Source organism: Furipterus horrens, unplaced genomic scaffold, assembly GCF_987537825.1.
Source record: "Furipterus horrens unplaced genomic scaffold, mFurHor1.1.pri manual_scaffold_1, whole genome shotgun sequence".
Lineage (NCBI taxonomy): Eukaryota > Metazoa > Chordata > Mammalia > Chiroptera > Furipteridae > Furipterus > Furipterus horrens.
Window position 1 is genome coordinate 218,412,169 of NW_028327171.1, and position 26,147 is coordinate 218,438,315.

At 53.7% G+C, this 26,147-nt stretch overlaps 1 protein-coding gene across 1 annotated transcript in view; it reads left to right on the plus strand.

Moving 5' to 3' along the window:
• FARP2 (FERM, ARH/RhoGEF and pleckstrin domain protein 2) overlaps nt 1-26,147 on the plus strand; it is an 80,839-nt gene that overhangs the window by 16,322 nt on the left and 38,370 nt on the right. The window contains exons 3-8 of the mRNA XM_090288546.1: nt 14,579-14,683; nt 15,732-15,774; nt 16,801-16,879; nt 19,201-19,298; nt 20,772-20,886; nt 24,942-25,089. Coding sequence (XP_090144672.1) covers nt 14,579-14,683; nt 15,732-15,774; nt 16,801-16,879; nt 19,201-19,298; nt 20,772-20,886; nt 24,942-25,089 — 588 coding nt within the window. The remainder of the gene's footprint in view (nt 1-14,578; nt 14,684-15,731; nt 15,775-16,800; nt 16,880-19,200; nt 19,299-20,771; nt 20,887-24,941; nt 25,090-26,147) is intronic.

Sequence of the window (26,147 nt, forward strand, 5' to 3'; positions counted from 1 at the left end):
TATTTGTTAAAGATTTCGTTTATTTCTTTTTAGAGAGAGGGGAAGGGAGGGAGAATGAGAGGGAGAGAAACTTCGCTTGGTTGCCTCGTGCTCGTCCCAACTGGGGACCAAACCCGCAACCCAGGCAAGTGCCTCAGCCAGGACTGCACGCAGCCCGCCGGGCTGCAGTGGTCAGGATGAAGCGCTCTGCGTTTTTGCAGCTGGCTTTCCTTCCTCCTGTGTTTAGGGTTGGAAAGCCTCAGCTTGAGCTGTGCCTTGCCGGGGGACACTCTCAGCCGTGGGCCCGTGCGAGGAGTCTGCACATTGCTATTCCCATAAAAACTTCATGTTTTCTTTCTGGCCAGGAAAAAATAGCCAGAATTCCAGAAAGTATCGTAGCCAGATGTTTGTCATTGCTCCCACAGGAACATCCTAAATATGGCAATGAGCTGCCTTAGAACTTATTTTAGTCTGATCTCAGGAGAAGGAGTTAGTAATTCAGCATCTGAAGCTGGGGGATAATGTCAGCTTTCTGCAGAGGTTCTGTGCGTGGCTATTATGTGACTCCGCCCTGGACTTGGAAACCTGCTATTTTGTCTTGGGTAGTTGGTCTGTATCTCTGACCCTGACGCCCAGAAATGTGGCCCAAAGCAGAGATGGGGACGTTGTTTTTCTTAGTTACCCGGTTGTGGTGCGGGGCTCCCAGTGCCAACGCCCCCACCCCAACCCCGCACGCACACACACGCCCGCGTGCACACCCACAGGGTGCTAGGTGACACAATGACGAGGACGTTCAGCTGGCAGCAGGAAAATAATAGGGACCGTCATCCCGCTGGTGTCCATGCCAACCGAAGTCCCACACCCAGCTGTGTGGTGAAGTGACTGCAGGGTCTCTGCGGAGGGGAGCGGCACCAGGCGGTTTCAGAAGCCAGGGGCGCAGAGGTCAGTGGGGTGGACAGTGCGCTCAACAGCGACCAAGGAGAGAAGCCATCCGGGGAAGGGCGGGGACGGGGAAGCCGGTGCACTTAAGAAGGCAGGCAGGCAGGTGGGCCTCTTCTCAGGAGTACAGCCCGGGATGGGCCGACAGGAGTGGCAGGGAGGGGCGACAGCCGTGGGGTCCCGGTGGAAGTGTGTGGAAGCGGCAGCCTGCAGGGTTCACGGGGCGGGGGGCGGGGCCCAGGGACCTTGCATGGCCTCCGGGGTCTGGGCTCTCTGCACACAGGCGGCAGGGCGGCCACTGCCGGGACGCCCGCAGGTGCCAGCGCTGCCCCTGGGACACTGTCTTCACAGTCATGCCGTTCACGTTGAGCCCCAGCCCCAGAGGAGCCTCACTGCTGGCCAAGGGGGAGCTTAAGAACTCTCCCCCGTCCTTGGCTGCTGGGTGGCCGTGATTATGGGCTTTTATTTTTAGAGATTTTGACTAGTCATTAAAGAAAGTCATGGAAAACATCTGTAGCTGCTTCCAGACTGTCGTTCCTGGGACGCGCTGTGCACACGTGTTGTGCTTGTGTCTGATTTGGTCGCTTACAGGACACATTTGCCACAGTGGCAGGGGGAACCCAGCCCCTCCCGCGGGCTCTCTGCTGACCGTGGGGGCCGGGGAGCGGCGTTGCCAGCTGCGCGCACAGCCCGCCGCGCTGCAGTCCAGAGTCCAGACCGGACCCATCACGTTCACTGAGAAACCTGAACGCCTTTCTCCAGCGTAAATCTGTGTTTCCGATCATGAGAGATGCATTCTTTCCTAGTGCTCTCCCTTCAGACAGTCATGTTTCCGCATAATTATACTATTTTTGGTTGTCCTTTGTAGTATGTGGCCATATTGCCTATTTTGCATGTGTTGGTATTAGAAGCTGGTAAAGTCAGATTTTTGTAGCAGAAGAGAAGCCACTTTTTCCCTAGTAAAGTAATTTTCAGTTAAGACAACTCAATTACTTTCAGGCTCTGGACATTGCTGTTCTTCTGGAAAATACATTGGAACATACGTGTTAAAAAGGCAGAGTGTGCTCTTTTAAATCACACTTACATTAATCCAGGGACAGTCAGCTCTACAGCTGTTTGCTTCTGACTTTAACTTACATCCTTTAAAACCACATAAAATAGTAGAAATATACCCTAAGCGTTATTAAGGCAAATTATATTATGAAATGAAATAAATACTAACATCATGGAAATTGAACTTGTTAGCATATTGAGCTAAAGGGTGGAAACAGACGTCTTGAGAGAGTCTGACGAGGTCTCGCTGAGGACACGAGCTGTGACCTGGTCTCCAGCTGTTTCCTGGTTAGTGGGACGCAGTCTGGACAGAACTGAGAGCGGCAAGGAACTGGTTTCGGGAAATTGTTGCTGCAGAGTTCTTAAAAAAATTTACTGCTATAAGTTTTCTACAGTTTAGAAATTAATGCTGTTATCTTTAATTACTCAAATCAACTGGATTTATAAAAAAAGTACCTTGTGGGTTTTTTTTTCTATTTTCCACCCTAAAAAGTGTTTGTAATGTATTTTTTCAAATTATAAAATTACTACATATTCACAGTAAAAAAAATTCCGTCAATAGAAAAGAAAGCAGAGAGGAAAATCGCAGTGAGGGGTCTCCTGCCCCAGCAGCGGCCTCTTTGGTGTTTTGGGCCTGTTACCAGTTCCCGCCTCTGAACTTCAAGGCTTCTGCATGTGCGCACGTGTACACCCACACGCTGTCCAACCTGCTGCTTCTGTGCACGCGAGGACTTCAGGCTAAGAACATATGAGGGACGACCAAACAAATACCATAACCTATTTATTAAAAATTGTGTATTTATTCTCATGTGTTTAAACTTCAGGCACCTTCAAAGTCCTCTCCATTGGATGCCATACACCTCTCGAGACACTTTCTGCTGCTCAGAACAGTTTGAATGCATCGAGTTTGACACCTTTTAGTGCTTCCGCCATTTTTGCTTTCACCGCTTCCACATCGGCAAAACATTTACCTTTGAGAACTCTTTTCATCTAGGGCAACAACAAAAAAAAAAGCTGCTCGGGACGAGATGGGCTGAACAGGGAGGGTGGGGCAGAAGGTCATGCTGTTTTTGGTCAAAAACTACTAACACTCAGCGCTCGTCCATCACCCATTGTGACATGGGCAAACGTTTTGAAAGAGTCTTCAAAAAAATTCACTGCAGCCAAATGCGGCCTCTCACCATTACGCCAGCAGGTGCACTGATCCAGACGGGTTTCTAGGACACACACCCAGTGGGGGGAGCCTGGACCGCAAGGGGTCCGTTCTCCAGAAGATGATTCTGGGTTTGTTTAGGTCCCTTTGTAAATGAGCTCCTGTGGTCAGGGGTTTGTGTCTCTTGCTCCTCTGCCCCCTCCTCGTCCCGTGGGCGTGGACGCCGTGCTGAGTGGTGCTGCTGTGCCCATTCTTCTGTCTTGGAGGGTACAGCACTGTTCTCCTCCTGTGAAATACACCTGTCTTGTCTCAGTGCCTTTGGGCCTAAATTCAACTGAGGATTCTCCAGTCGGATCTCCTGCTTCCTGTGTTGGCAGCACACCTGGTGCCCTGGGGCCATTCCTTCCCGTCTCTCCTGTGCTTCAATGTGCTTCTCATGCAGCACCTCACAGCCAGTGCTGCGTGTTCCCGCCTTCCAGGTGCTCCTTGGAGCACTTTGCACATGTTACTCAATTCTGTCCTCACTGGTAGCATTATTAGTAGTGTTCTTTTATACTTGAGAAAATTGAGGACCAGAGTTTTAGAAACTTACCTAGTACTGTGCATTCTAGCCAGGACAGTTAGGAAAAAAGGAAAAATAAGAAGAAAAATGAAACAGAAGACATCCAGATTGGCAAGGAGGAAATGAAACTATCTCTGTAGATGACATTATTGTTTAAATGGAAAATCCTAAGGAATCTACCAAAAATAGAAGAAAAAAAACTATTAGAATGAATGTATTCGGCAACATTGCAGGATACAAGATCAATATGCTACCATCATTTGTATTTCTATGCACCAGCAATGAGCAATCCCAAAATGAAATTCAGAAAACAGTTTGCCCTGGCCAGGCGGCTCAGTTGGTTGGAGCATCATTCCAGACACCAAAAGGGCGCATGCGGGCGGCCACAGGCGATGTTTCTCTCTCACATCGATGTCTGTCTGTCTTTCTCTCTCTCTGTCTCTCTTTCCCCTTTCGTCTCTTAAAAAAAAACCAACAAAATACGTATCCTCGGGTAAGGATTAAGACAATAAGAAGAAAGAAAACAATTTCATTTACAGTGGCATCAGAAGAAGAATAAAGTATTTAGGGAATGAATTTAACAAAAGAACTTCAAAATTGTACACTTCCTGATAGTCAACTGCTGATTTCTTGAAAGGGAGATCAGTAGTTAAACCCATAACAAGAATTTCAAATACTCAGTCACCTGGAAATTTTGAATTCAGCTATTTATAGAAAAAAAAAAATCCAAAGAGAATAATCCAGCAAGGTATTTTCTCCTTCCCAGTGTAATTATAAAATTAATTGAAAACTTCCAAGCACAATAAAATTCTAGTTAAAATACATTTCACTGATGTTTATACATAGGATCTAATTATCCTCGCTTCTATATTGCCCACCCAGTTTTTAAAACTTAACTTTTACTTGTATTTTCTGTTGAATCCAGCTACAAAAATATGTACTAATCTTTACATTGCAATTTTTTATCTTAAAACTAAATACAATCACATATGTGAAATCCTGAAATAATTGACTCTCTGTTCCATTCTGCACTTACTCTTGGCCTGACCACGGGGAATGTTGCTTGTGATAGAACCAAATGGAGCATTTTCTCTGAAAAGCTCTATTAATTAAGGGGGAGGGACGTGCATGCTACTCAAAACAAATTTGATAAATCTCATTCTGTGTTTTTTGAAAAATGTGAATTTTGAAGAAAATATTTAAATGCCAGAACCAAATATCAGAAGAAACTGAGATTTCCCCCCTTCCAGAAATACCCAAAGATTTGGCTTAGAGAACATATATCTTTCAGTTTCATTTTGGGATACTGTTTACCAAAATATCGAAAATACTGATCAGCAGCTACTCCCGAGCTCCCAGGGCCAGCAGTCAGTGGAACGTGCACCCGGGCAGCCTTGCATCTCGTTGCCCCACGTCTGCACCCTTGCTGAGTATGGCCCGGCCTCCTGTGACCGCCAGGGACGCAGCTGAACGCCACGCACAAGTGTTATGAGCTCCCGGGAAACTACTAATAAATGAATAAATAAAATTTAAAAACACACATGTGCACCGAAAACTGTAAAACTTGAAAGAAATTATAAAGATCTAACGAAATAGAAAGAGAGCCCATGACCATGGATCAAAAGACTGTTATTAAGACGGTGGTGCTTCCCAGTTGAGCTGCAGGCCTAGTGTGATCCCATCAGAGTCCCAGCCTACTGTCCGCAGAAACTGACAGGCTGGTTTTAAAACTTACATGGAAATGCAAGGGGCCTAGAACAGCCAAAAACATATCAAGACTTGGCCAGTGCTCCGGCAGTCAAGGTGGTGTGGTGCTGGCGTTGGAATGCACATGCAGATCTGTGGCATGGGACTGAGAGTCCAGCAACCCTTCCGTGTGTGGTCGGTCAGTTCAGGAGAACACGGTAACGAGTGTGCCCAGCCGAGTCACGGGGCAGAACTGTCGGCAGCGGACGGGGCCGGGACGACTGGATCTCCATAGCGAGAACACGAGGGAGAACCCTGCCTCACCCCAACACAGACCCTGCCTCAGAGCGGGTCGCCAGCTGAGTGTCGGGGTTAAAACTAGAACACCTGCGGGAGAAAACCTAGCAGTAAACTGTCCCGACCGCAGGTTAGAGAGCGGCTTCTTAGGGCCTCGGAAATCACCACGGAAAAAACTAAAAATAGGTAAGCTGGGCTTCATTAAAATAAGGTTTGTGCTGGAAACAACACTGTGGTGAAAGTGACGAGAGTGGGAGCGCTTATGCATCTGATAAGGAATTTATCACTGGGACGTGTTTTTAAAGAACCCTGACAGCTCGATCCTAAAAGGACGAGCACCCCGTGCACAGTGCAGCCCAGGGTCACACGGCGGGGAAGCGGGGCCCCACGCGCCCACACGGCTGCCCTCGTTCTTGTAGTGGGTGGCCTCCTCCTCTCGAGCTCCTGGACCTCTGCTTTGCGCCCTCGCGCTGCAGGGCCGCTGCCTTATTCACTGGTTGGATTTCGTGATGAAATTTGGGCACAATTTCATCTGCTAAAGAGGCAACGTTCCTGCTGAGTGTCCGTTTGACATTCGTTTTTTCTGTCTCTCTCCTCCTTTTATCCTGAATGTCTTTCGATATTTGCCCTGATGGTTCTGTTTTGATCACCCATTTTGGAAACAAGTTGTCCCTGGATTGGCCATTTTAAAGTCTTGTGTGCATGGCTGCTTACAGGCTGGTTGACACTTGAAATGTATCTGATGGCCCAGCGTTTGTACGGGCGGGTGCTCGGCCTCTGTGTCTTAGCCAGTGGGGGGCCCTGGCTGCGGGGTCTCTGCAGGGCAGTCTGGCCCCTTGTCCCCCACGTGTCGCCTGCCGTGGCTTCTGTGGTCCCACCTTCTGTGCTGCGCCACGCCAGGCTGGTCCGTGCGGGGCCTCTGCCACCGGCGCTGCTTCCCCTCCATTTCGCAGGCAGGACTGAGGTCTGACCCCACCGGCTGTGCCTTCCCCGTGGGTCCCGGCTCCACCGCTGCCAGCGCGCCGCCCTCCGAGTCTGAACCAGAGCCTCGCCGCGTCCTCCTTCTGCTGAAAACGGACTTTATGTTTTTGTTCCTTTGTTTCTCTCCTGATTTTGAACGTCCCACCAGAGACTAAGGAATGTCGTAAGCGGGAGCCCGCAGCACTTTCCTGCGGCCCCTCTCGGCACATGCTGGGTCTCGGCTTTTCTCCCCCTGTTCCCTGTCCAGAAAGTGCGTCTCTTTCTTTTCCCACCGCTGACTCCGACTCACACCATCTCCTCAGAATCTGTTCAGGTCTCCCGTTGAGGTTTAGTTCATTTCTCCTTTGTCTTCCTTTTGCTCCCCCTGCCCCCAGAGTCTCCTCGTATTAGGAACACATTGACCTTTTTGAGGATCTTAAACATTTTCAGTTACATTTTCTTTAGTATGGCACGCCCACTCTGTTCCCTGGAAGTTAGTTTTTCTGCATTTTGAGTTGCGCTCTGTGTCTCAGGAATTTGGCTTTCAGTGTCTGATTGTCCTCAGCTGTCTGTGTACTTTTGCGAATGAGGTTCCGGACTGCCTGGGGCTGGTTTCACTGCCCAATTTTAAAGGATGATTTTCCCAGGCGAGCTTCCCCCGCGAGAGTGTGGCAGCAGCCTGGCCCCAGGGCCCAGCTGGGGCGTGGGTGGGGCACGCGGACAGACAGGTTCCTTTCTGGGGCGCCGTTTGCACAAGTGCACACAGGCAAGGACAGGCAGGTGGACCTGAGCCCTACACTGATGAGGAAGGAAGGAAGGAGGTGCCCAGGAGGCTACTGAGCTGAGACTCCTGTTCACTTTGTCCCTGAGGCTCAAAGAAAGACAAGGAGTAAGAAGTGGGTCTCTCCCAACTCCTAAAACTCATGAGAAGTGGAGGTTATGTGTTCAGTGCTGTACCTGACGTGTCCTGTGTGAACGTGGTGTCCTGTTCCCTATGGCCTCGCTCTGGTGCCAGGAGGCTTCTGGTCCTTCTCATGACCAGAGCAGATTGCATGTGAACCTCCCCACGCTCCTGCCCCGTCCCTTCTGCACCCCCTGAGTTTAAGAAGCTCATTACTGACTCTGTCCTCAGGCTGCTTCATGAATTTGGGGACTTCAGCAGGGAGCTAGCAGGACAGGTGCCACATGGACCTCTTCCACTTCCACACCATCGGGCCGTGCCAGCCTCTGTGCCATTCTGTGTGCTGACTGCCCGAGCCGACATGTGGCAGGAGGGCTGCGGGCATTTTGGGTTTGTTCTCCCCGATTTTAGGACTCTTCTTTCCAGGGTAAAGCTGTTGAGACTTGGAGACCATGGGCGTTTTCCGTGGACTGGTCAGGACACGAATGTGCCAACTATGTGAACAGGGAAGGGGGTGGCAGTGATGAGTAACCAGTGACAGGGACAGCAGCCGTGGGAGGGGGAGAGCTCTGAGGAGTCGTGGCCTCTAGTGTGGCAGGAGTTGCGGGGGTGGGGCCCTGGGTCTCCCGCACACGTGGGGACCTTCTGGCAGCTGAGCCGCCACAGCAAGAGCCTGGCGCCGCAGGGACGGAGAAGCCTTGTTCCGGGGGACCCCAGTCTCACAAAGTAAGACTGGGGTGTGGGCTCAGAACAGGGGCAACCCCTAGGAAACGCTTCCCTGCGTTCACAGGGTCAGTCGTGGGGACTGTCGTCGTCCTGTTCCCTCGAGTCACTGAAGAGAAACCACAGACAGCCGAGTGCCAGTGGACCCGCTGATAAGCGCGCCTTAGTCCTGGCTCTGCACCTGAGCGCTGAGTGAGGGCGCATCCCTCCTGTGTGGATCCAGAGCTCCGCCCACGGCAGACGCGGCAGTCACAGTCGTGCGCGGACTCCGCGCCAGGCTCGGCCGCAGCAGTGAGGGACAGAGGAGGGCCCGCAGTGTGGCAGTGCGCTGGCCAGAAGGAGCCTCCATGGAACATGTCGGCGGCCTTTCCAGGTCTGGCGTGAATGGAGCCAGTTTCCTGTGAGCTCTCGTGATTATTTTCCTTCCACAGCAGATAACGTTATAAAAGGGAGTCTGGGCCGATTGAACTGTGAGACAAGAAGAATCCTCAGCAGTGAAACCAGCAGCAGAGATGTGCGTTCTCCCACAGGAGTGGGCATCTCACCGGAGACGCTGTAATTTCACTTGGTTATGGCTCACTGCGCTGTAGTTAATGGTCCACATGGCCCATGAGACAAGCGAGTTGGAGGAAGAAACGAAGCTTTTTCACGAGGAATTTTCCCACGCTGCTGGAGACAGAGAACAAAGAAGTACTTTGTTAGCGAGCTTTTGTAGCCCATCCGCACCCAGGCGCGTCAGTAACGGTCCCTGTGTGATTCAGCCCTTTGACAATGGCTCTGTGTCCGAGCTGACCGACCGTGGGGATGGAGACACAGGACGAAGCTTTGATTTCTAACCTGTGTTCTGTACACAGCCCTCGGGGTGCAGTTTCCCCGCGGCCGGTCTGGGCGCTGCTCCCTCGGCGGACACCCACCGGTGACACCACGCTGCTGCTGTCTGTGAGGACGTTGTGCCCCTTCAGGCGCAGGCCTGTGTTCTCCCACCGTTCGCTGCTCTGGGCCTGCCCAGTGGGCACTGCAGGCCGCCTGACAACACATCTCTGCGTTTTTAGGAAGAGAAGGTGAATTTCAAGCACAGATGTGAGCAGGCAGAGGTGGGCGTGTGACGGAACAAGGGCACTGGGAGCAGCACTGACGGCGGCAGGACGCCCCTCTGGGAACGGAGGGGGGTGGCCTGTGAAAGATCGTGCCGCCAGTGATGCTGAGAGATACCCTTAGAATTCGGTCATTTACAATTCACTGTAGAGAAGATAGAGCGCTTTCATGCATTTTGGCAGGAGAATTAGCTCCCGCCTGCTCCCTGCTCCTTGCAGCCCTGCCTGCAGGGGCTCGGGGCGTCAGAGGGCTGCTCTGGGCGTGCAGATGGGCCCCTGGCCAGGCGCCGTGCGGGGCGCTGCTGACTGCAGCCCCAGGACCCCCTTCCAGGGGAAGAATGGTGTTTATTTCTCACGTGAGGAAAACCCAGGCTCAGCGTCCCCACCAGCTGGGCAGCCAGGACTCCACTCAGAGTCTGCCCCACGGAGCCTTTCCCGGCAGGACAGCCAGGGAGCTGCTGTGACGCTGCGGCCCATCTCCGCCATGGGCGTGGCTGTGCACCCTGACACCTTGTGCACACGGGGTGGCCGCGGGCTGGCTGCCCTCGATGGCAGGATGTGCCGCAGTCAGTCCCCTGTCCTCGCCCAGGGGCTTAGGAGGCGTTATTGGAACAGGCCTTATTTGTGTGCATGTGAAATGCTTATTAGAAGCGGGGTTTTTAAGAGAGTGGTGTGGGCAGTCCCAGCCCACGCGCGCTCAGCGCTTCCCCCAGCGGCCATGACTTCTGCCCATCTGATAGACGCGGCGGGGAATCGCGGCCGCATTTCCACGTTTGTGTCTCTCATGAATGCAAGGAGCCTCTGTGTGTGTGTGTAAACACCATTGAGGTTCGCTTTGTGAACAGCCTGTGCTTTTGCCCTTATTCTCTTCAACTCCTATCTTGTTACTGATTTTTGAAGTTCGCTGTGTTGTAAGGAAATCAGCCCTTTGTCTGTAATAGGAATCATAAATGTGTTTTCCCTGTTAGTCTCTGAAAAGCCTTTTGACTTTACAGTGCTTCTTTCTTGGCAGACGTTTTTGATTTTTGTTTTCAGTCTCTCAAGCCTCTGTATGGCTTCTGGCTTCCGGCGTGTACTGAGAACGGCCTTCTCCGCCCCCCCCCCCCCCCAGCAGGACACAGAGCTGTCTCATTGCAGCGCTTTCCTGAATAGATGTTTCTGTGTTTAGGTGTTTTACTCGTCTTGAAATTGTGAGGTAAGGCCACAACCTTATTTTCTCCAGATGGGCAGCCAATAGTAGCCACGGAAACCTCAGTTTTCCTCCCACTGATTGATTTGGAATGTCACTTTGGTCAGACGCCCCAGCACGTTCTGTGTTGTACTTGCATAGAGCTCGCCGCCACCTCCGTGGCTGTGCACCAGGCCCACGCTGACCCTTGTGCCTTCACCAATCGGAGCGTCGGGGGAGGCCGGCCCTCCCTGCTTCTCCCTCTCAGAAATCCCTCGGCCACTGGCCCACGCAGAGCGCACATCCGCCGCAGCACCGGCCTCTCTGGTTCCTCAGGTGGTCCTGCTGGCACCGTTGTCCGGGCCGCGGGTTATTCCAGAAGGCCCGGCCTCTCCGGGGGAGGTTGCACAGCCCTCTGCACGCCTCTCTGCTCCCTCCCCCTCGCTCTGTCTTAACAGCGGGTTTCACGTGATCCCCTAACGCTTTCCTTTGTTATTAAGTTTACCCCGGACACTTCAGCTTTTCTGTTGCTGAAAGGTGTGGTTGTTTCTTCTTTCTGTCCTGAGAGTGGTGGTTAATGTGTCTGTGCGATGATTCTCTCCCTCCACCTAAGGGAGCTCCTCCTTTTTCATTATCGTTTTCAGGTTGATGCTCTTGGATTCTCAGTTATTTAGCATATCTGCAGGTGATGGTTTTTCTTCCTCTTTCCTGACGTTTCCCTCTCGATTCTTCTCTGATTCTTCTCTGTATCGGTGTTGGTGTTCACACGCCAGTGGCGTTTACGCTGCTGGGAGGGGCCCGGCTTGTTGATGGGAAGCAGTCCCGTGACTCGCCTGTATTCTTTCAGAATTGATACTAAGATTGGATATTGAATTTCATCAGATGCCTCCTCAGCACCTCAGGTTCTGGGACTCATCATAGGATTGGTTTTCTTTCCCCTACGGGTGTATTAATATAATGCAGTAATGAGTGTTCTAACGGTATATTGAATTATTCTTTATCTTTTGAATAATTTCACTTGGTTATGGCTTATTACTCTTTAGTTATTGCTGGATTATATCTGCTGATATTTTATTAAGGATATTTTTATTGCTATCCATAAGTGGACATTTTTCTGTAGGATGTGTATGTGTGGATTTGTTTAGAGTTTAGGGGTTCTTTTTCATAAAAAAAATATTTAGAAGGGATTCCCTACTGCTGTGCTTTGGATTAGTTTAGAACAGCTTTGGAGGTGTCTGATTCTACATAGTTTATGAAAACACCTGATTCTGATGGGTTTTGTAGGAGTCGATATGTATTTCAGGTGATGCACAGAATTCAAATTCCTTTTCTTACCTGAACATAAGGACCTGCGAAACTTTTTTAGTTTAGTAAAATTTACTCCGATTTAGGAGGTTAAACACACATGCACACACATGTCTCTATGTGTATTCATTCATGTATATGTCTCTGTATAATGCATGTGCATGTAAATGCACGCCCATGTGTCCGTCCATGTATCATGTGTGCACGTGTTTGAGCACAAATGCGTGTGTGACTAAATGTTTTTGCACTGGATTTAGGAGCCCTCTCCTGGGCGCTGGGCCCTGCAGGGTCAGGTGCGTTGGGCACAGGCTCGTGTGTGTCTGCGCCAGGATGTGCACTGATGTCTCTTAGCCCAGTTGGCAGGTGTCCCGGAAGGGCTGTGTCCAACCAGCACATGGGTGCCAGGCAGCGGAAGAAGAGGGGAGCTGAAGGCAGCAGCGCAGTGGAAGTGGTTTGGGGGTTAGGCCGCCGGTGGCACACCTCGCACGGCCTGGGCCTGGGGACTCAAGGGTGGAGGAAACACCGTCTCTGCCCTTCAAATTCACTGTCAAGTAGGAGGAACGCACCCAAGCAAAGGTGCACACTGCCACCCGGCAGCACAGGACTGGAGGTGAGCATCAGGTGACATGTAGTGAGATGGGACTGGACTGGCAGAAGGAAAGTGAGGGAACCTTCCTGGGAGGGGTCAGCCTGGGCATGCAGGCTGCCCCCAGTGTGGGGCTGTGCCCTCAAGTGGAGGGACTTGCAGTGTCCCCAGGTGGTCCTGTGCAGTCCCCACTCCCACCCGCCCCCAGGCCTACACAGCTCAGTCAGTGTGGGCAGCAGGGAGAAGAGCGAGGATGGGCGCTGTGGCTCTGCCAGTGACAGCGGGTGCAGGTGGCAGAGGACACACGGCTTGGAGAGAACTTTCCAGGTGGTCTTACGAGCCGGGGCTGTCGCGGCTCAGCGGGGGTGGGGACAGCAAACTGTAGTTTCCGTGGTTTCTGACCAGTCCGCCCCCACAGGGGCCGGCTTGGGTGGGGGCACTGTGCTCACGTGCACAGAGGGTGTGGGGCAAGGGCACTCCTGTCCCACCGCTCGGCACGTCACGGGGCTGCTACCTGACACTTGGGCGCGGGGACATTAGAGGAACCTAAGCCCAGGAGGTTTGCTCTTCAGTCCTCCATGTTCTTCTGAGGATAAGATTGCTTTGCCGCCCGCCCGCGTTCTGACGAGGTGCATCCTGCTGTGTCCCCTGCTTCTCTGCTGTGGTGGGACGCAGGGCCCTGTCCCTTCAGGTGAGGACTCTCACTGCAGGAGGGTGACCGCCTGGGCACACAGGCAGGAAGCCCAGTGGTTCCACCTAAAGGGGCACAATGAGCTTCGCAACGATGGCGATTGGCCTGCTCCCACAAACACTTGCGTAAGTTCTGTTTTGTTTTGTTTTTAAGATTTTATTTATTTATTTTTAGAGGGGAAGAGAAGGAAGGGAGAAAGAGAGGGAGAGAAACATTAATCAGCTGCCTCTCGCACGCCCCCAACTGGGGACCTGGCCCACAACCCAGGCCTGTGCCCTGACTGGGAATCAAACCAGCGACCCTTTGGTTCGCAGGCTGGCGCTCAGCCCACTGAGCCACACCAGCCAGGGCTGTACATCTTATTTTTAATTGCAAAAATGACGTGCCTGTTGAAGACAATTCAGACATTAGAGAAGTTTGTACAAACAGTAGCAGTGGGAGCCCTGCCCCCCACCCAGTGCCCAGCCGTCCAGACTGGTTTCCATTGTACTTAAGTGGGTGTGTGTGTTTGATCAGGTGGAATTGTATTATATACACCACACAGACACGGAGCGATTTCTTCCGTGACTAAACTGCAGTGCCGTGATAGACCCTGCAAGGCACTGTGTTCTTTTAATGGGTTGCCTGTTTTTAATTACAGATGCGCCATTATTTATTTTATAGTTCTTCATAGAGTTGGTCCTCGCACACCCAGCTGTCTAGCTGTGTGAGAGATTTCTGCAGGAGAAAGTTCTAGAATTGGAATTGCTGCAGCAAAGCTCTTCTGCACACTTTGAATCTTGAGGTGTTTTCAGGTGGTCTTGGCGGTGTGTGGACGTGGCTGTGGGCCCAAGGCCACCGCGCTGTCGGCTTCACCCTGATCCTGACGCTCTCCGATGCCGCCCTGTTCTCCTCCTTCATCCCTGGAGGGGGTTTCTCCCCCTGACTCACAGGAGCAGCCTGAGATAAACTCAGCTCCTCAGTTTGATCCTAGCGTGTGACTTCGTTCTCTGTCTTTCTCCTGGGAAGACGACCCACCCAGGAGTGCAGAGCTGTTCCCCTCAGTGGTGATCTGGCCCTCGGGGCGCCCACCTCTCTGCGCAAGGCCCCTGCCCTTCCCCACCAGCGTGAAATGCCGCCAGACACTGCGGGAGTCACTGGGGTCTCACGCGGACACTGACTCTGAGGCCCGCCTTCTTAGTAAATGTCAGAATTCGGTAAGGTGTTTAGCGAGACTGTGAGTGGTTTCTGTAGCCCCAGGTTACAAAGAACCATGACTCAGGGCACCGAGCGTGTGAAGTTGAAGGAATTTTTTAGCTTTCCTTGGTGTCGGTTTCTGAGCACAGAGAGCTCCGGACCCGTTTGCCTGCTCTGTGGCCGTCTTATCTGTGAGCCCCCCTGGGGGGCAAGTGAGACAGGACACTAACTGCGATTCAGGCCGTGCGCAGGATGGGCTTCGTGTCCTTAACCCTCTCGTGCTTGTCCTTGCCCTCTCGCCACAGCCCAAGTGTGACGGCCAGACCCTGCTGACGCAAGTGTGGCGGCGTTTGAACCTCATAGAATGTGACTACTTCGGCCTGGAGTTTCAGAACGTCCCGTCCTCCTGGGTAGGTGCTTCCTGTTGGTTCGGGTGTGTGGTGGGGCCCTCACGGGGCCTGCAGGTCACCAAGAGCCCTGAGCACGGCTGTCGCTGTGCAAGGAGGTGCTTCCTGCCTGGAGCGCTGCTGCGGCCCGAGCTACGCCGGTAGAGTTGGCCGCCGACGGCTGTGGAGGTGGGTCTGCCTTTCCTAGACGCCTGGTGCGCGTCGCCCTGGGTGCTCACGGGCCGGGGGCCCGCCCTCCATCCGTGTCCGTGGCCCCGCGGGTCGTGCCTCCGCAGTAACCACTTTGGAAGCAAGTGTTGAGCAAATGGTTTTACCAAACTGGCTGTGCTTTATTTTACTTAACAGACGAACCTTTAAAAGTGGGGCTTTGCCCTGGCTGGTAGGGCCCAGTGGATTGAGCGCCAGCCTACAAGCTGAAAGGTCTCACGTTCAATTCCCGGTCAGGGCACAGGCCCGGGTAGCAGGCCAGGTCCCCCGTTGGGGGCGTGTGAGAGGCAGCTGATCAATGTTTCGCTCCCTCTCTTTCTGCCTCCCTTCCCCTCTCTCTAAGACTAAATAAAATCTTTGAAGGAGTGGAGCTTTAATATTTACAGAGGAAACCATGCGATGAAAGCTGGAACCACCAACCCATTAGTTTCAAAGCTCTGTTGAAAATAAATAAATAGGTAAACAGATAGATAGATAGATAATTAATTGATTAAAAATAAGTAAAAGCGCTGCTGTGCGCTAGCTTCTGCTTTACACACTGGTCCCTGCGGGTTGTTTTCGGCGCCACGTGTGCACAGCGTTTGCCTGCTCTCTACAGACCCCCCTCAAAGGAATGGGGGTGCCACTCTGTGCATGGCAGCGCCAGCACCTGTGCCCCACGCCTGCAGGTGGGCGCATGATGCCTCCGTCCCCGGTCAGGATGGGCCTGCGTGTGACGGCGCCTGGGTCAGACCGCCTGCCCCAGCGCCGCTTGTCACAGAGGGTGCGTGGCCTGCAGCTCACTCGGGAGTCAGCAGAGGGGTGATTTAACGGACTTGTTCTCTTTCCTTAAATCCCCCTCTAGGTTTGGCTTGAACCCATGAAACCCATCATTAGACAAGTACGAAGTAAGTGCTTTTAGTAACGCCTTAAAATTCTGTTCCTTTAAGATACTCTTGTCCTTGACCCTTTAAATCCGAGGCGTCATCAGATGCTGTCACCACACGGGGCAGCTGTGAGGGGAGCGCCAGCAGCAGATGAACCTGGAGGTCACAGGGCCGCTCAGCACGGCCGTGCGGCGGGCGCTGCTCCTGCTCGCAGGTTCCAGGCGGCCTCGCCCTCAAAGACAGTGTGTGAACTAAGCGCAGTCTCTTAAGTCAGAGTGACCCTGAGGTGCTTCCTTTAGTTGGCTTTTTAAATAAAATGACCCATACTCTTCTGTAATTATAAACATAATTGCAATCATAAACATTATTTTTGTCTCTATTAAATTAAAAAATTTTCAGACACATGATAATGCTTTTGGTTCTCACATAGTTGTGTGGGCTGGCTTCCCTGCACCTTGGAAAGGACTAAACGGAGGCTGTAGGGGACAGGCCCGTCATTCACGGGTGAGCCGAGGGCATTTCGGTTGCCAGAGCCTTTTAGCAAAAACGATTCCTCTTTTCTTTTTAGGGAAATTACATGATTGTGTTATTGTAAAATTTCAATAAAGCTGAGATACTCGGGCGAGCTCTTCTTTACAGTAATTGGGTTATTCAGGGTTCGTATGATTGTGACTGATAACATTTTTCTTTCAGTGAAGTATGTAAGGAATTCAAAAATAATTTCTATTACTGCTAATCATGTGAACACCTGAACTTCTAGAAATAAAAACATTTAAAATTTTAATGTGCAGTTTCCAGCCTGTTTCTAATGTTTCCCTGAGATGCCTCCACTGAACACAAAAGTTTCTACATCTCTGTGGTGTATATGACTGGTCCATAGGGTTCATAATTCCGTGCACAGGGGGTTTCTTAATAGCATCTCACTTGGAAGGGTTTGTTCTGTCAGTCCATCTGAGAGGCCTAGCTCAAGTATATCATATCACGTGGGAAGATAGCGAACACAGAGATCGGCCGCATTTGTGACATGTACGTTTTTCCTTCCTGTAGGGCCAAAGAACGCAGTGCTTCGCCTAGCGGTAAAATTCTTCCCGCCTGATCCGGGTCAGCTGCAGGAAGAGTACACACGGTAAAGAGCCTGCTTGCACAGGGCCTGGGCTCCCCCTTGTCCCCCACAGCCCAGCTCAGGGGGTGCTCAGGGCAAGTTTATGCGAAAAATGAATGAGCCCGGCATGCACGCGACTCGTGTGTGTCGTAGTGAAAAGCAGCATTTTGGCAATTAACCCTTGCACAGACACAAATGTGAATGGGACTTGGAAGGAACATTTGTGGTACAAATTTGAGAATAAAAAATCCGGTGTTATGGTACGGTTGAACTGATGTTCTCTAAGTGAGCACAGATTTTTACATGTGCGTAGAGTTCTTAGGAATTTTGCCCACATAGTTACTTCTTCATCAACAAAATACTCTTAATTAGGAGAAGCACGAGGGACATGAGCCCTCGAGACTGGGCGTGGCAGAGCCACGTTCAAACTCACAGTTGACTCTGCAGAAATAATTGAAAGAAGACATTGAATGGTGTTTCACCTGGGCAGTAGGATCATGGACGGCTTTTCCCTGTGTTTTGTGTGTCAATTTTGTAATAAGAATAAAGTAACAACCTTAAAAACTGACTCAAAGCCCAAAGTCAGATGTAAGATGGCGGAGGGACGGTAGGAGCAGCCTCTGCGACGACATCTAGGCCTAGATGTCATCGGGACCTCCGTCACCCAGTCCTCACGGGTCACTTACCGTCGCAGAATCGCGGACTGTCAGTGTGAGGAAATGGCCCCGAGGACGACAGTCGTCACAGTGAGCACAGTGCATATCAGATACGTGACACTGACCCAAAAGCCCTGGAAAGAGTAGCTTCCAAATATAAATACACAAGGGGGCACCCAGAAAACCCAGAATTACCTTCTGGAGGGCAGGCCCCTAGTAGTCCAGACTGCCCCCACTATGTGAGTGTCCTGGGAACACATCTGAATCAGTGCACCTTCTGGCGCTGCGAGAGGCTGCATTTGGCTGCAGTGAATTTTTTTTAAGACTCAACATACTTTCCCATTTGTGATGGGTGATTTATGAGCGCACCTGCCCACACTGCTGAGTGTTCAGCAGTTTTTGGCCAAAAATGGCATGACCCCCATGCCCCACCCTCCCTATTCGCCCAACCTCACCCAGCAACTTTTTTTGTTGTCCTGGATGAAAAAAGTCCTCAAAGGAAAACGTTTTGCTGATGAGGAAGAGGTGAAACAAAAAACGCAGAAGCACTAAAAGGCATCAAAACTGACGCCTTCAAACACTTCTGAGCGGTGGGGGAAAGTCTCGATGTATTGCATGAAGTGGAGAGGACTTGGAAGGTGACCGAAGTTTAAACATGTAAGAATAAATACACCGTTTTTTATAAATAATTTTCGGGTTTTGGGGGGATCCCCCTTGTATATACCTGGAAAATGATGAGTAGCAGGAAGTGTTACCTAATTTAGCATCCTGGGCCCAGGCCATGTTTATGCAGAAGGTCCTTGTTTTATTTATGAAAAAGTACTCATTTGTGGTAAGAGAAGAAAAATGTTAAAATGAAGGCATGCAGAGTAAAAGTACAGCTCCCCTCAGTCCCTGCACCACACGCTGCCCAGGAGAGGGTCCGGTAGCGCGGTGGCCCCAGCACAGCGGCCAGCCATGCCTGGGGACTCCGGGGTGGGGGGGGTGGCGGCCCCACCCCACCCAGCGCGCATGGACGGCTTCCCTGTGAGCACACACACAGCTGCGGCCTCATTTACTAGACGTTCTCATACAGCAGCAGCATTCAGGTTCTTTCCAGTTTCTCATGATACTGCAAATGTGTCCTTGCCCACATGTCTGTGAACTCTGGAACCGCCTGTTGGAGTTGCTGGGTGAAGCGGTGCCCACCTTTACAGTTTCAGAGCGCGCACTAGAGCGTGAATGCCCACAGGGAAGAGAGTGAGGGTGTCGTTCCCCATTGTCCTTCCAGACCCCGCAGTGGCCCCCGGGCCCCAGTCTGGGCTCGGCAGTTACTGCTGGTGGAACAAACAAACAGCAGCGTCTCCCGATCGCCTTTGCCGGGTGTGTTCTCACCAGGAGTCCCTGTGCCTGAGGTTCTAGCCACGAAGTGCTATTCCTCTGCTTACAGATTCATAGCCACCCTTAAAGCCATATCTTCAGGGGCAGTTCTTTGTCACACAGCGTTGTGGGTGCGGTTCTGTGTGAAAGCAGTGAGCTGCATGGTGCTGTGGGCGGCCCGGGCCCTCGCCATGTGGCTCTGGCCCCCGTATGCTCTGAGTCGACAGCAGCCACTGCGCCCTGGGGCTGCGTGCTCTCCTGCGAGGGTACACGGGGAGTGTGTCCCGGAGCCTTCGGAGCTGACCTCTGCTGTTGTGGATTTCCTTCTAGATACCTGTTTGCCTTGCAGCTGAAGAGAGACCTGCTGGAAGAGCGTCTGAGCTGCTCAGACACCACAGCGGCCCTGCTCACGTCCCACCTCCTGCAGGGTTAGTGCCTGCCACCGGGTGCCAGCGGGCCGCCGGCGATGCCCCTGCGGGGTCACACGCGGGACAGCAGGCGGGTGGGTCTTTCGGGGGGCACGTCTGTAAGCTGAAGGGCAGCTTCTACACAGTGGCGCTCCTTAAAGCAAACAGGCCCCACGTGGGAAGCAACTCTGGGCCAAAGTCAGCACCACACGCGTCCTCTCGGGCTGTTTCTTATTCATGCCTTCACACATTTGACCAAAAACCTCTTCCATCACAAGCCAGGCAGTGACCCTGACTCGGCCCCAGAAAGAGGCCTCTTTGGGGTGAATGTCAAAGCCCCTCTAGTGAAGAGTTAGGCGTTAAACCCTAAAGGAAGAAGGAAACGTTTCCTCAGGATCTCAGAGCAAGAGACGGTTCGGCAGCGTGTGAACTGTAGTGACTTTAAAAATAAACGGGGAGAAATGTAAGATGAGGTTCTGGCGCACGGGGGTGGGCTTTGTGGGGCTCCCGCAGGCCCAGCTGGGGCCACAGAGGAGGGAATAGCCCCGTTGCTCGTGGGCTGGTGTCTCTAGAAGCTGAGCGCGGAGTGTGCTCGCAAGTTCAGCCCCGTCAGGGATGCGGCTCCGTCTGCAGCATCCTTGGTCCCTCCCTGCGTCCCCAGGCAGCACGCTGTGACTGCCTCCTGAGCAGTGGGGCTTGCTGCCTCCCAGTGACACAGGTTTCTTAAGGGACTGAGCTGTACGTGGCCTCAGGCCTCCTCGGCTGGACAGGTGGCTGTTCATGGCAGCCCTGTCTGGCCACTCAGGCAGCGGGCGACTCCGAACCGGGCCGTCTGCGGTAGGGACACAGTCGGGGGGCGGGGAAACCGTGAACAGGGACCGGGACTCGGGGTCACCGCTGGGCAAGGTCTGGCCCTGACCGGGTGCTCGGGCTGTGGTTATGGGTGAGAATGGCCTGGTTTGTAGAAAACCTACCAAAGTGCAGTTCTATTCATGCCTCTTTTCTGTGAATCTGAAATGGGCTCGAAATGAAAGTACGTTGCTTAGAATTATTCAAACTGTTTATAGCCTGGAAATTCACGGAATTAGAAAGAAACATTGTTCCCCAAGAATTTGAGAGGCCTTGAAGGGAAAGATGAATTGAAAGTAAATTGTCACAAAACAAAATAAAACCCTCCTTCTGCTCACAGGCGTCTTGAGGCAGCTCACAAACAAATTGTGTGTAAAGCTCAGACCCAGCAAGGCGCTCGCCTGCGTCTTTGTCCTCAGAACCCAGAGAAGCCTCTGCTCACCTGTCTGTGTTGCCGTCATAGCCCAGGATATTCGGGGAAATGAAACACCAACTCGTTTATTTACAGCATTCTTTTATTTAAACTCATTTTACTACAGACTTAAGATAAAAGTAGAAAAAGTTATCCTAAACCTGTAGTAAAATAATGAGTTAATATATTTCTTTATCTGAACATTAAGAACACTAACTGTGATCTCATCTCAGCGGAAATAGGCGATTACGACGAGACGCTGGATCGTGAGCACCTCAAGGTCAGCCAGTACCTGCCGCGCCAGGAGCTCTGCCTGGAGAAGATGCTGGAGTTCCACCGGAAGCACGTGTGCGTGAGACCTGGCCCCCGGCCGTCGGGCAGCCCGCACGAAGGCGCCACCTAAACCCCGGCTCCCTGGGGGGGGTGCGGTCACCCTGCTTTAGAAAAGGCTGGAAAGGAAGTCGGGCCAGGGAGGGGTGAGGACAGGAGCACAGGGCGCCGAGCCCCCGGCTCCCCATGCAGGCGCCACATGCTTTCCGGACCACAGCCAGGGACGCCTGGAGGGACTGAGGAGCAGTGGGGACAAAGGGAAGGTGACCATGCGTGGGCCGTGGGGACGCGCCGTGGGTGGGCTGTGGACGCTGCCACCACAGCCTCGTGAAGGCGCGGCAGGTTCATCCTGTGCGACGGCGCCGCGCTCAGCCCCCTGCTGCGCGGCCTGGGCCTGAACAACACAGACAGGAGCCCTGTGTGGGGGACGCGGCCAGTGAGGTGCACATGTGCTCTCACACGTCCACCCCTCACCCGAACCTCGGCGGCTTTTGCGCGTTGGGTGCGCGCTGGGCGTGCGCTGGGCATGCAGATGGGGTCGCTGTCTGTGGCGCGCATGCTGCAGTGACAGCGGGGGGGAAGGCGCTCTGTGCCAGGCTGCACGTGGTCCTTAGACACTGCGGCGAGCTGTGGTGACCCCCTTCATGGGGTGGAGCTGAGTGACGGCATGCACCCCGTCTTGGGTGTGCAGTTGGAGCCACCACTCCGTGTCGGGGTCCCGCGCACCTGGGCCACCCTCCGGAATCCGCAGTCCTGGGTGCCCTGGACTTGACACCCCTCAGATGTTGCTGTAACCTAGCTGGTAGCAGGGACAGGGCCACAGGTCCCAGGGTCACCCAGACCTGAGGACCAGGCGGCAAAGGGCCCTTTCGTGTGCCAGCCCAAAGGAGATGGTCCCTTGTGCAGCGTTTGACCCTGGAGTTGGAGGTGGGGTCCCTCCCCCAACAGAGCTAGCACTGGACACCTGGAGGAAGAGGTGGGCTGGGCCCTGGATGGACACGCCCACCTAAGCAACAGCACGCAGGGTATCAATGGCCCTGGCGTGCGGGGAGATCATGCTCTGCGGCAGATGAGTTCACCTGGGGTGGTACAGACAAGACAGAAGAGAGCAAAACCCAGGGCAGACCCCTGAAGACTTGCCTTGGGGGGTACGCACAGGAGGGGTCCATGAGCTGGAAGAGAGCCAGGGGCATGGGGACCATGTTCCCCGAGGGAGGGGCTTCAGGAAGGGGCCACAGCCCAGGCGGAGGCTCGCCAGCTGGCACCATGTGTGGGGGCGGGAGCGTGTCTTTGGGCTCAGTGACGTGACAGCGCCTGGGGACCTCCACAGCCTCAGTGAGGTTCAGGACGAGGTGGGGAAGTGGTGGCCATCTGTGAGCAGGGACCCGGAGCAGCCTACCTGTGGGGAGAGGGTTGTTCACATGTGCATGCACTTGTGCCTGTGTGCATGTGTTCCTGTGTGCATGCACATGTGTGCGGTAGGTGGCTGCTTTAAAGACTCGAAGCCAGTGAGAGGAGTCAGGTGGCCCATTTTACACGGGATGGCCTTGGGCTCTTTGCAAGGAGGACACTGCCTGCAAGCCCTCGCGGTTCTCATCTGCTGCCCGTCCACCACCGTCACCAGCAATTCGTTGCCTGTCTTCAGTTCTTTCAGCCACGCTCTGCGTAGGTCTCTTAAAGGCAAGGTGGTTCATGCTGCGCCCCATGGCCCACTGGAAGCGCCCTGCGGTCCCTGAGCAGGACAGTGAGAAAGGCTTTGCTTTACTTTCACCTCGTTTTCTTTGGCTTTTTGAGCTGCAGCAAAGGTGTGGAAGCTGCTGCCTTAGTCCCTCTGGCTGTTGTAACAGACGCCACCACGGGGTGCATACACCACAGACGTTGCTCTGCAGAGGGGCCTGGCGGGGACCCCTCCCTGGTCATAGCCTCCTCCCCGTGTCCTCGCAGGCCGGGAGTGGAAGTCTCCCTGGGGTCTGCTACAAGGGCACTAACCCCGTTCACAAGGGACCCCCCACCGTCACCTCCCAGAGGACCCCCCTCCACATACACCACAGTGGGGGTGAGGCTTCAGCATGTAAATTTGGGGACCAAAAGCATCCCGTCTCTAAGGTTCCACCCCTGTCCCCCCGCAGTTTGTGTCCTTTCCTGCAAATTATATTCATTTCACCCAAACACCCCCTCCTGTGTCCAAGTCTCTTCTGAATCAGAGGTGAGAGAGACTGGGCGACAGTTGGTCCTGAGCCATGGCCCCCCCAGCGGCGAACCTGCAAAACCAGGCGAGGATGCACCTCCAGAACTCAGTGGGGGGCCAGGCAGCGGGGGACGTGCCGGGCGCCAAGCAAGTCCAAGCCTAACGCGCCAAGTGACACTAACCCTACAGGCGCCAGCGTCACCCTCTCGGGCCGGCTGCCCAGCTCTCAGCCCCCCAACCCCCACCCCGTCCCTGCAGCAGCTCCTGCCGGGGCCCCACCCACACGGCGCCCTGGCCTGGGGTCACTGCAGCTCCAGGCAGAGGCACTGCACCCCGTCCAGCCCTGGGCCCTGGGCTGGGAGCGGGCAGCTCCGTGGGCTCCTCCAGGGTCCTGACCTGCAGAGATGCTGGCCTGTGCCGGTCCCCTCACCGAAGGTCGCTTGGCGACACCCTGAGGGTGGTCATCATTTGCAAGTCTTTACCTTCTGCTTCCTTTTTGCTTAAGAACTGCATCCTTCAGTCATTCTTGTCTTATGGTGTCTGACCCCGAGCGGTCAGGAGCCAGGCGGCACCTTCCCGTGGCTGAGAAACAGCTTCTTGGCTCGCAGGCCCCGCCCTCACGGAGCTCAGCCGGGCCAGCCAGGACGTTTGCAACCGACAAGAAGGGCCGCCTTCTCCCCAGTTTCCAAAAACATTCCTCCTTGCCATCGGAGGCGTCCTGGGCATGGCCCCGACCGTCCTGGTCTGTATAACACACGCTCGTGGTGGCTGAGGTTTCTCTGAGAAGAGCGGGCTTTCTCTCCACTCCCTCTTTTCTGTCTGAGTCCCCGGAATCACCCCGATGCCCCCAGTTCTAGCAGGCACCTCAGAGCTCTTCCAGCCTCCACCCATCTCCAGTCACCAGTGTCCAGGCTGGGACTCCTTAGAAAGTGGTGAGGTCACACAGGGTGTCCTTTCTGTTGAGGATTTACGAAAATAGGAGTCAGTAGTCGGCTCTCGATATCAAACAAAAAATGGAAATCCCAGGAATGGCGTAACGCAAACCTGTGTGCCATTCTTCAAGGCCTGAAAGCTCAGGTGTCTGGGAGTCAGTAGGCAGAGGCGGGTTCAGGTCGATGGAGGCCTCGGGCACAGAAGAAAATATTGGGCCCCTTAAAAAAAAGAAGAGAGACAGGTAAAATAAAGATACATGTTAACCATATTTATGCAGCGTAGTAACGAAACCAAACAGTGTCAGTAGAAAAAAAGTGTAAAGTTGGGGTTTCGCGGGGCCCTCAGAGGTCAGGGCCCAGGGCGCGCGCCCCGTGCACCCGCTGTTAAATCCACCTCTGTCAGTAGGAGACAAAAAGTTGTTCATGGACAGTCTCCCGTGGGGGGTTCCGGCCAGGGCGAGGGTGCTCGTGAGCAGGACACTCCTCCCTGTGCCAGCTGCCCCGCTGGAGCGCGGCCCCATCCTGGCGGCAGCGGGAGCGTGGCCATGCCTGGTGGCCTCGAGGAGCACGTGGCACGTGGCCAGACCCGCAGCGCAGGGCGTGTTTGTGCTCAGTCTCCTGGTTTCCTTCTCGGGAGAGTGTGTCTGCTGTTCGGATGCGACGTGGGGCAGCAGCTGCCAGTGTCCGCCTGTCCTGTGTGCATGGCCCTTGTCACGCTGAGACAGGGTCAAGGCTGAGCATGGCGAGGGCAAAGGAAATGCCCGCCCGAGGGTAGGTGGACAGCCACAGAGGGCGAAGACGGTCGCTCTGTGCATGTGGCGGGTGGCACTTGTCATGGGCAGTCACAGGCGGGACGGCCAGCCTGTTTCCCTCACTCCCCGTCGCCCCTGTGATGGCTCAGCTCTCAAAGCCAGCTGTTTCCAGTGCTGTGACCCTGCTGTCTTTTACCACAGGGGCCAGACACCTGCCGAGTCGGATTTCCAGGTGCTGGAGGTGGCCCGGAAGTTGGAAATGTACGGCATCAGGTTTCACAAGGCTTCCGACAGGGAGGGGGCCAAGATTAACCTGGCTGTGTCCCACATGGGAGTCCTCGTGTTCCAGGTAGGGACCAGGGCGGGGGCGAGGGGTTGGTTTTCACAAACATTGGTAAATTTTTGTTCCAGTGAATAAGGTCTTGGACTTGGCAGGGAAGTTTTCATGTCACCTGATCTGACGTCTCACCCAGCAGACAAGTTGTCTTCTTGTCCTTGACTTCACTGTCACGGAGCCCATGCCCCTCAGGGCACCTGGTCATGTCCTGCTGTTCTTCTCCTGTTGCAGCAAAGGTCCCCCCCCCCCCCCAGAGCCTTGTACCAACATGCGGGCCCTTCCCTGGAGCGGCCTCCAGGTGTGGTCTGCAGGAGGACGAGACAGAACATACTAGAAAATAACGGAGGTGCTGCATGTGGTCCTCTGGAATTTTTGTATCAGCTGCGTTTGGGCAGATAGCTGTGATTGGGCACTGAGTTCTCTCTGTCGTTACGTGTCCCGGGCTCCAGCTGGAGACGCAGGCCCTTCGGGTGTCAGAGACTGTGGGCAGCTCCCCATCCTGCCCACCAGGTACCTGTCACCGTCGGCCGCGGTCTCCGCTCAGGAGTGCTCTGGCCCCTGGCCTGGCAGACTGTGCGCCTGCCCCCCTCGTTCCAGAACCTGGCGCGTGGCCCTTCCTGCCTGTGCCCGCCTGCAGCAGCTGGTCTGCACGGCTCCCGGCTCGGGCGCGCTTTCTTTTCTTCACGTCGCTGCCAGATCTCAATGACCTGTCAGAAAAAAGTGTGACTTTGAGTTTAGAATGTTGTGTTATGTCCTGCACTAGATGTAACGAGAACAAGAAAATTCGCTCTAGAGACCTTCGTGGCCACACCCTTCCTTCAGGCGGGTGGTCGTGGGCCCTGCACCTGCCCACTCTGGTCCCTGTCCCAGCGTCACAGGTTCTGACTGCATATGCATCCAGACCCAGCCGTTGTCACTTTTCACCTCTTAGAACCAGAGGAGGCTGGAACAGCGAGGGCCTAGAGACTTCCAGAGCAAAGATGGCTGATTGAATTTATTTCTGCTCCAGAATGACAGAGGAACTTTTTTCTTTATAAGTTTAAATCAACAAGAACAAAGACTGGAAAAAG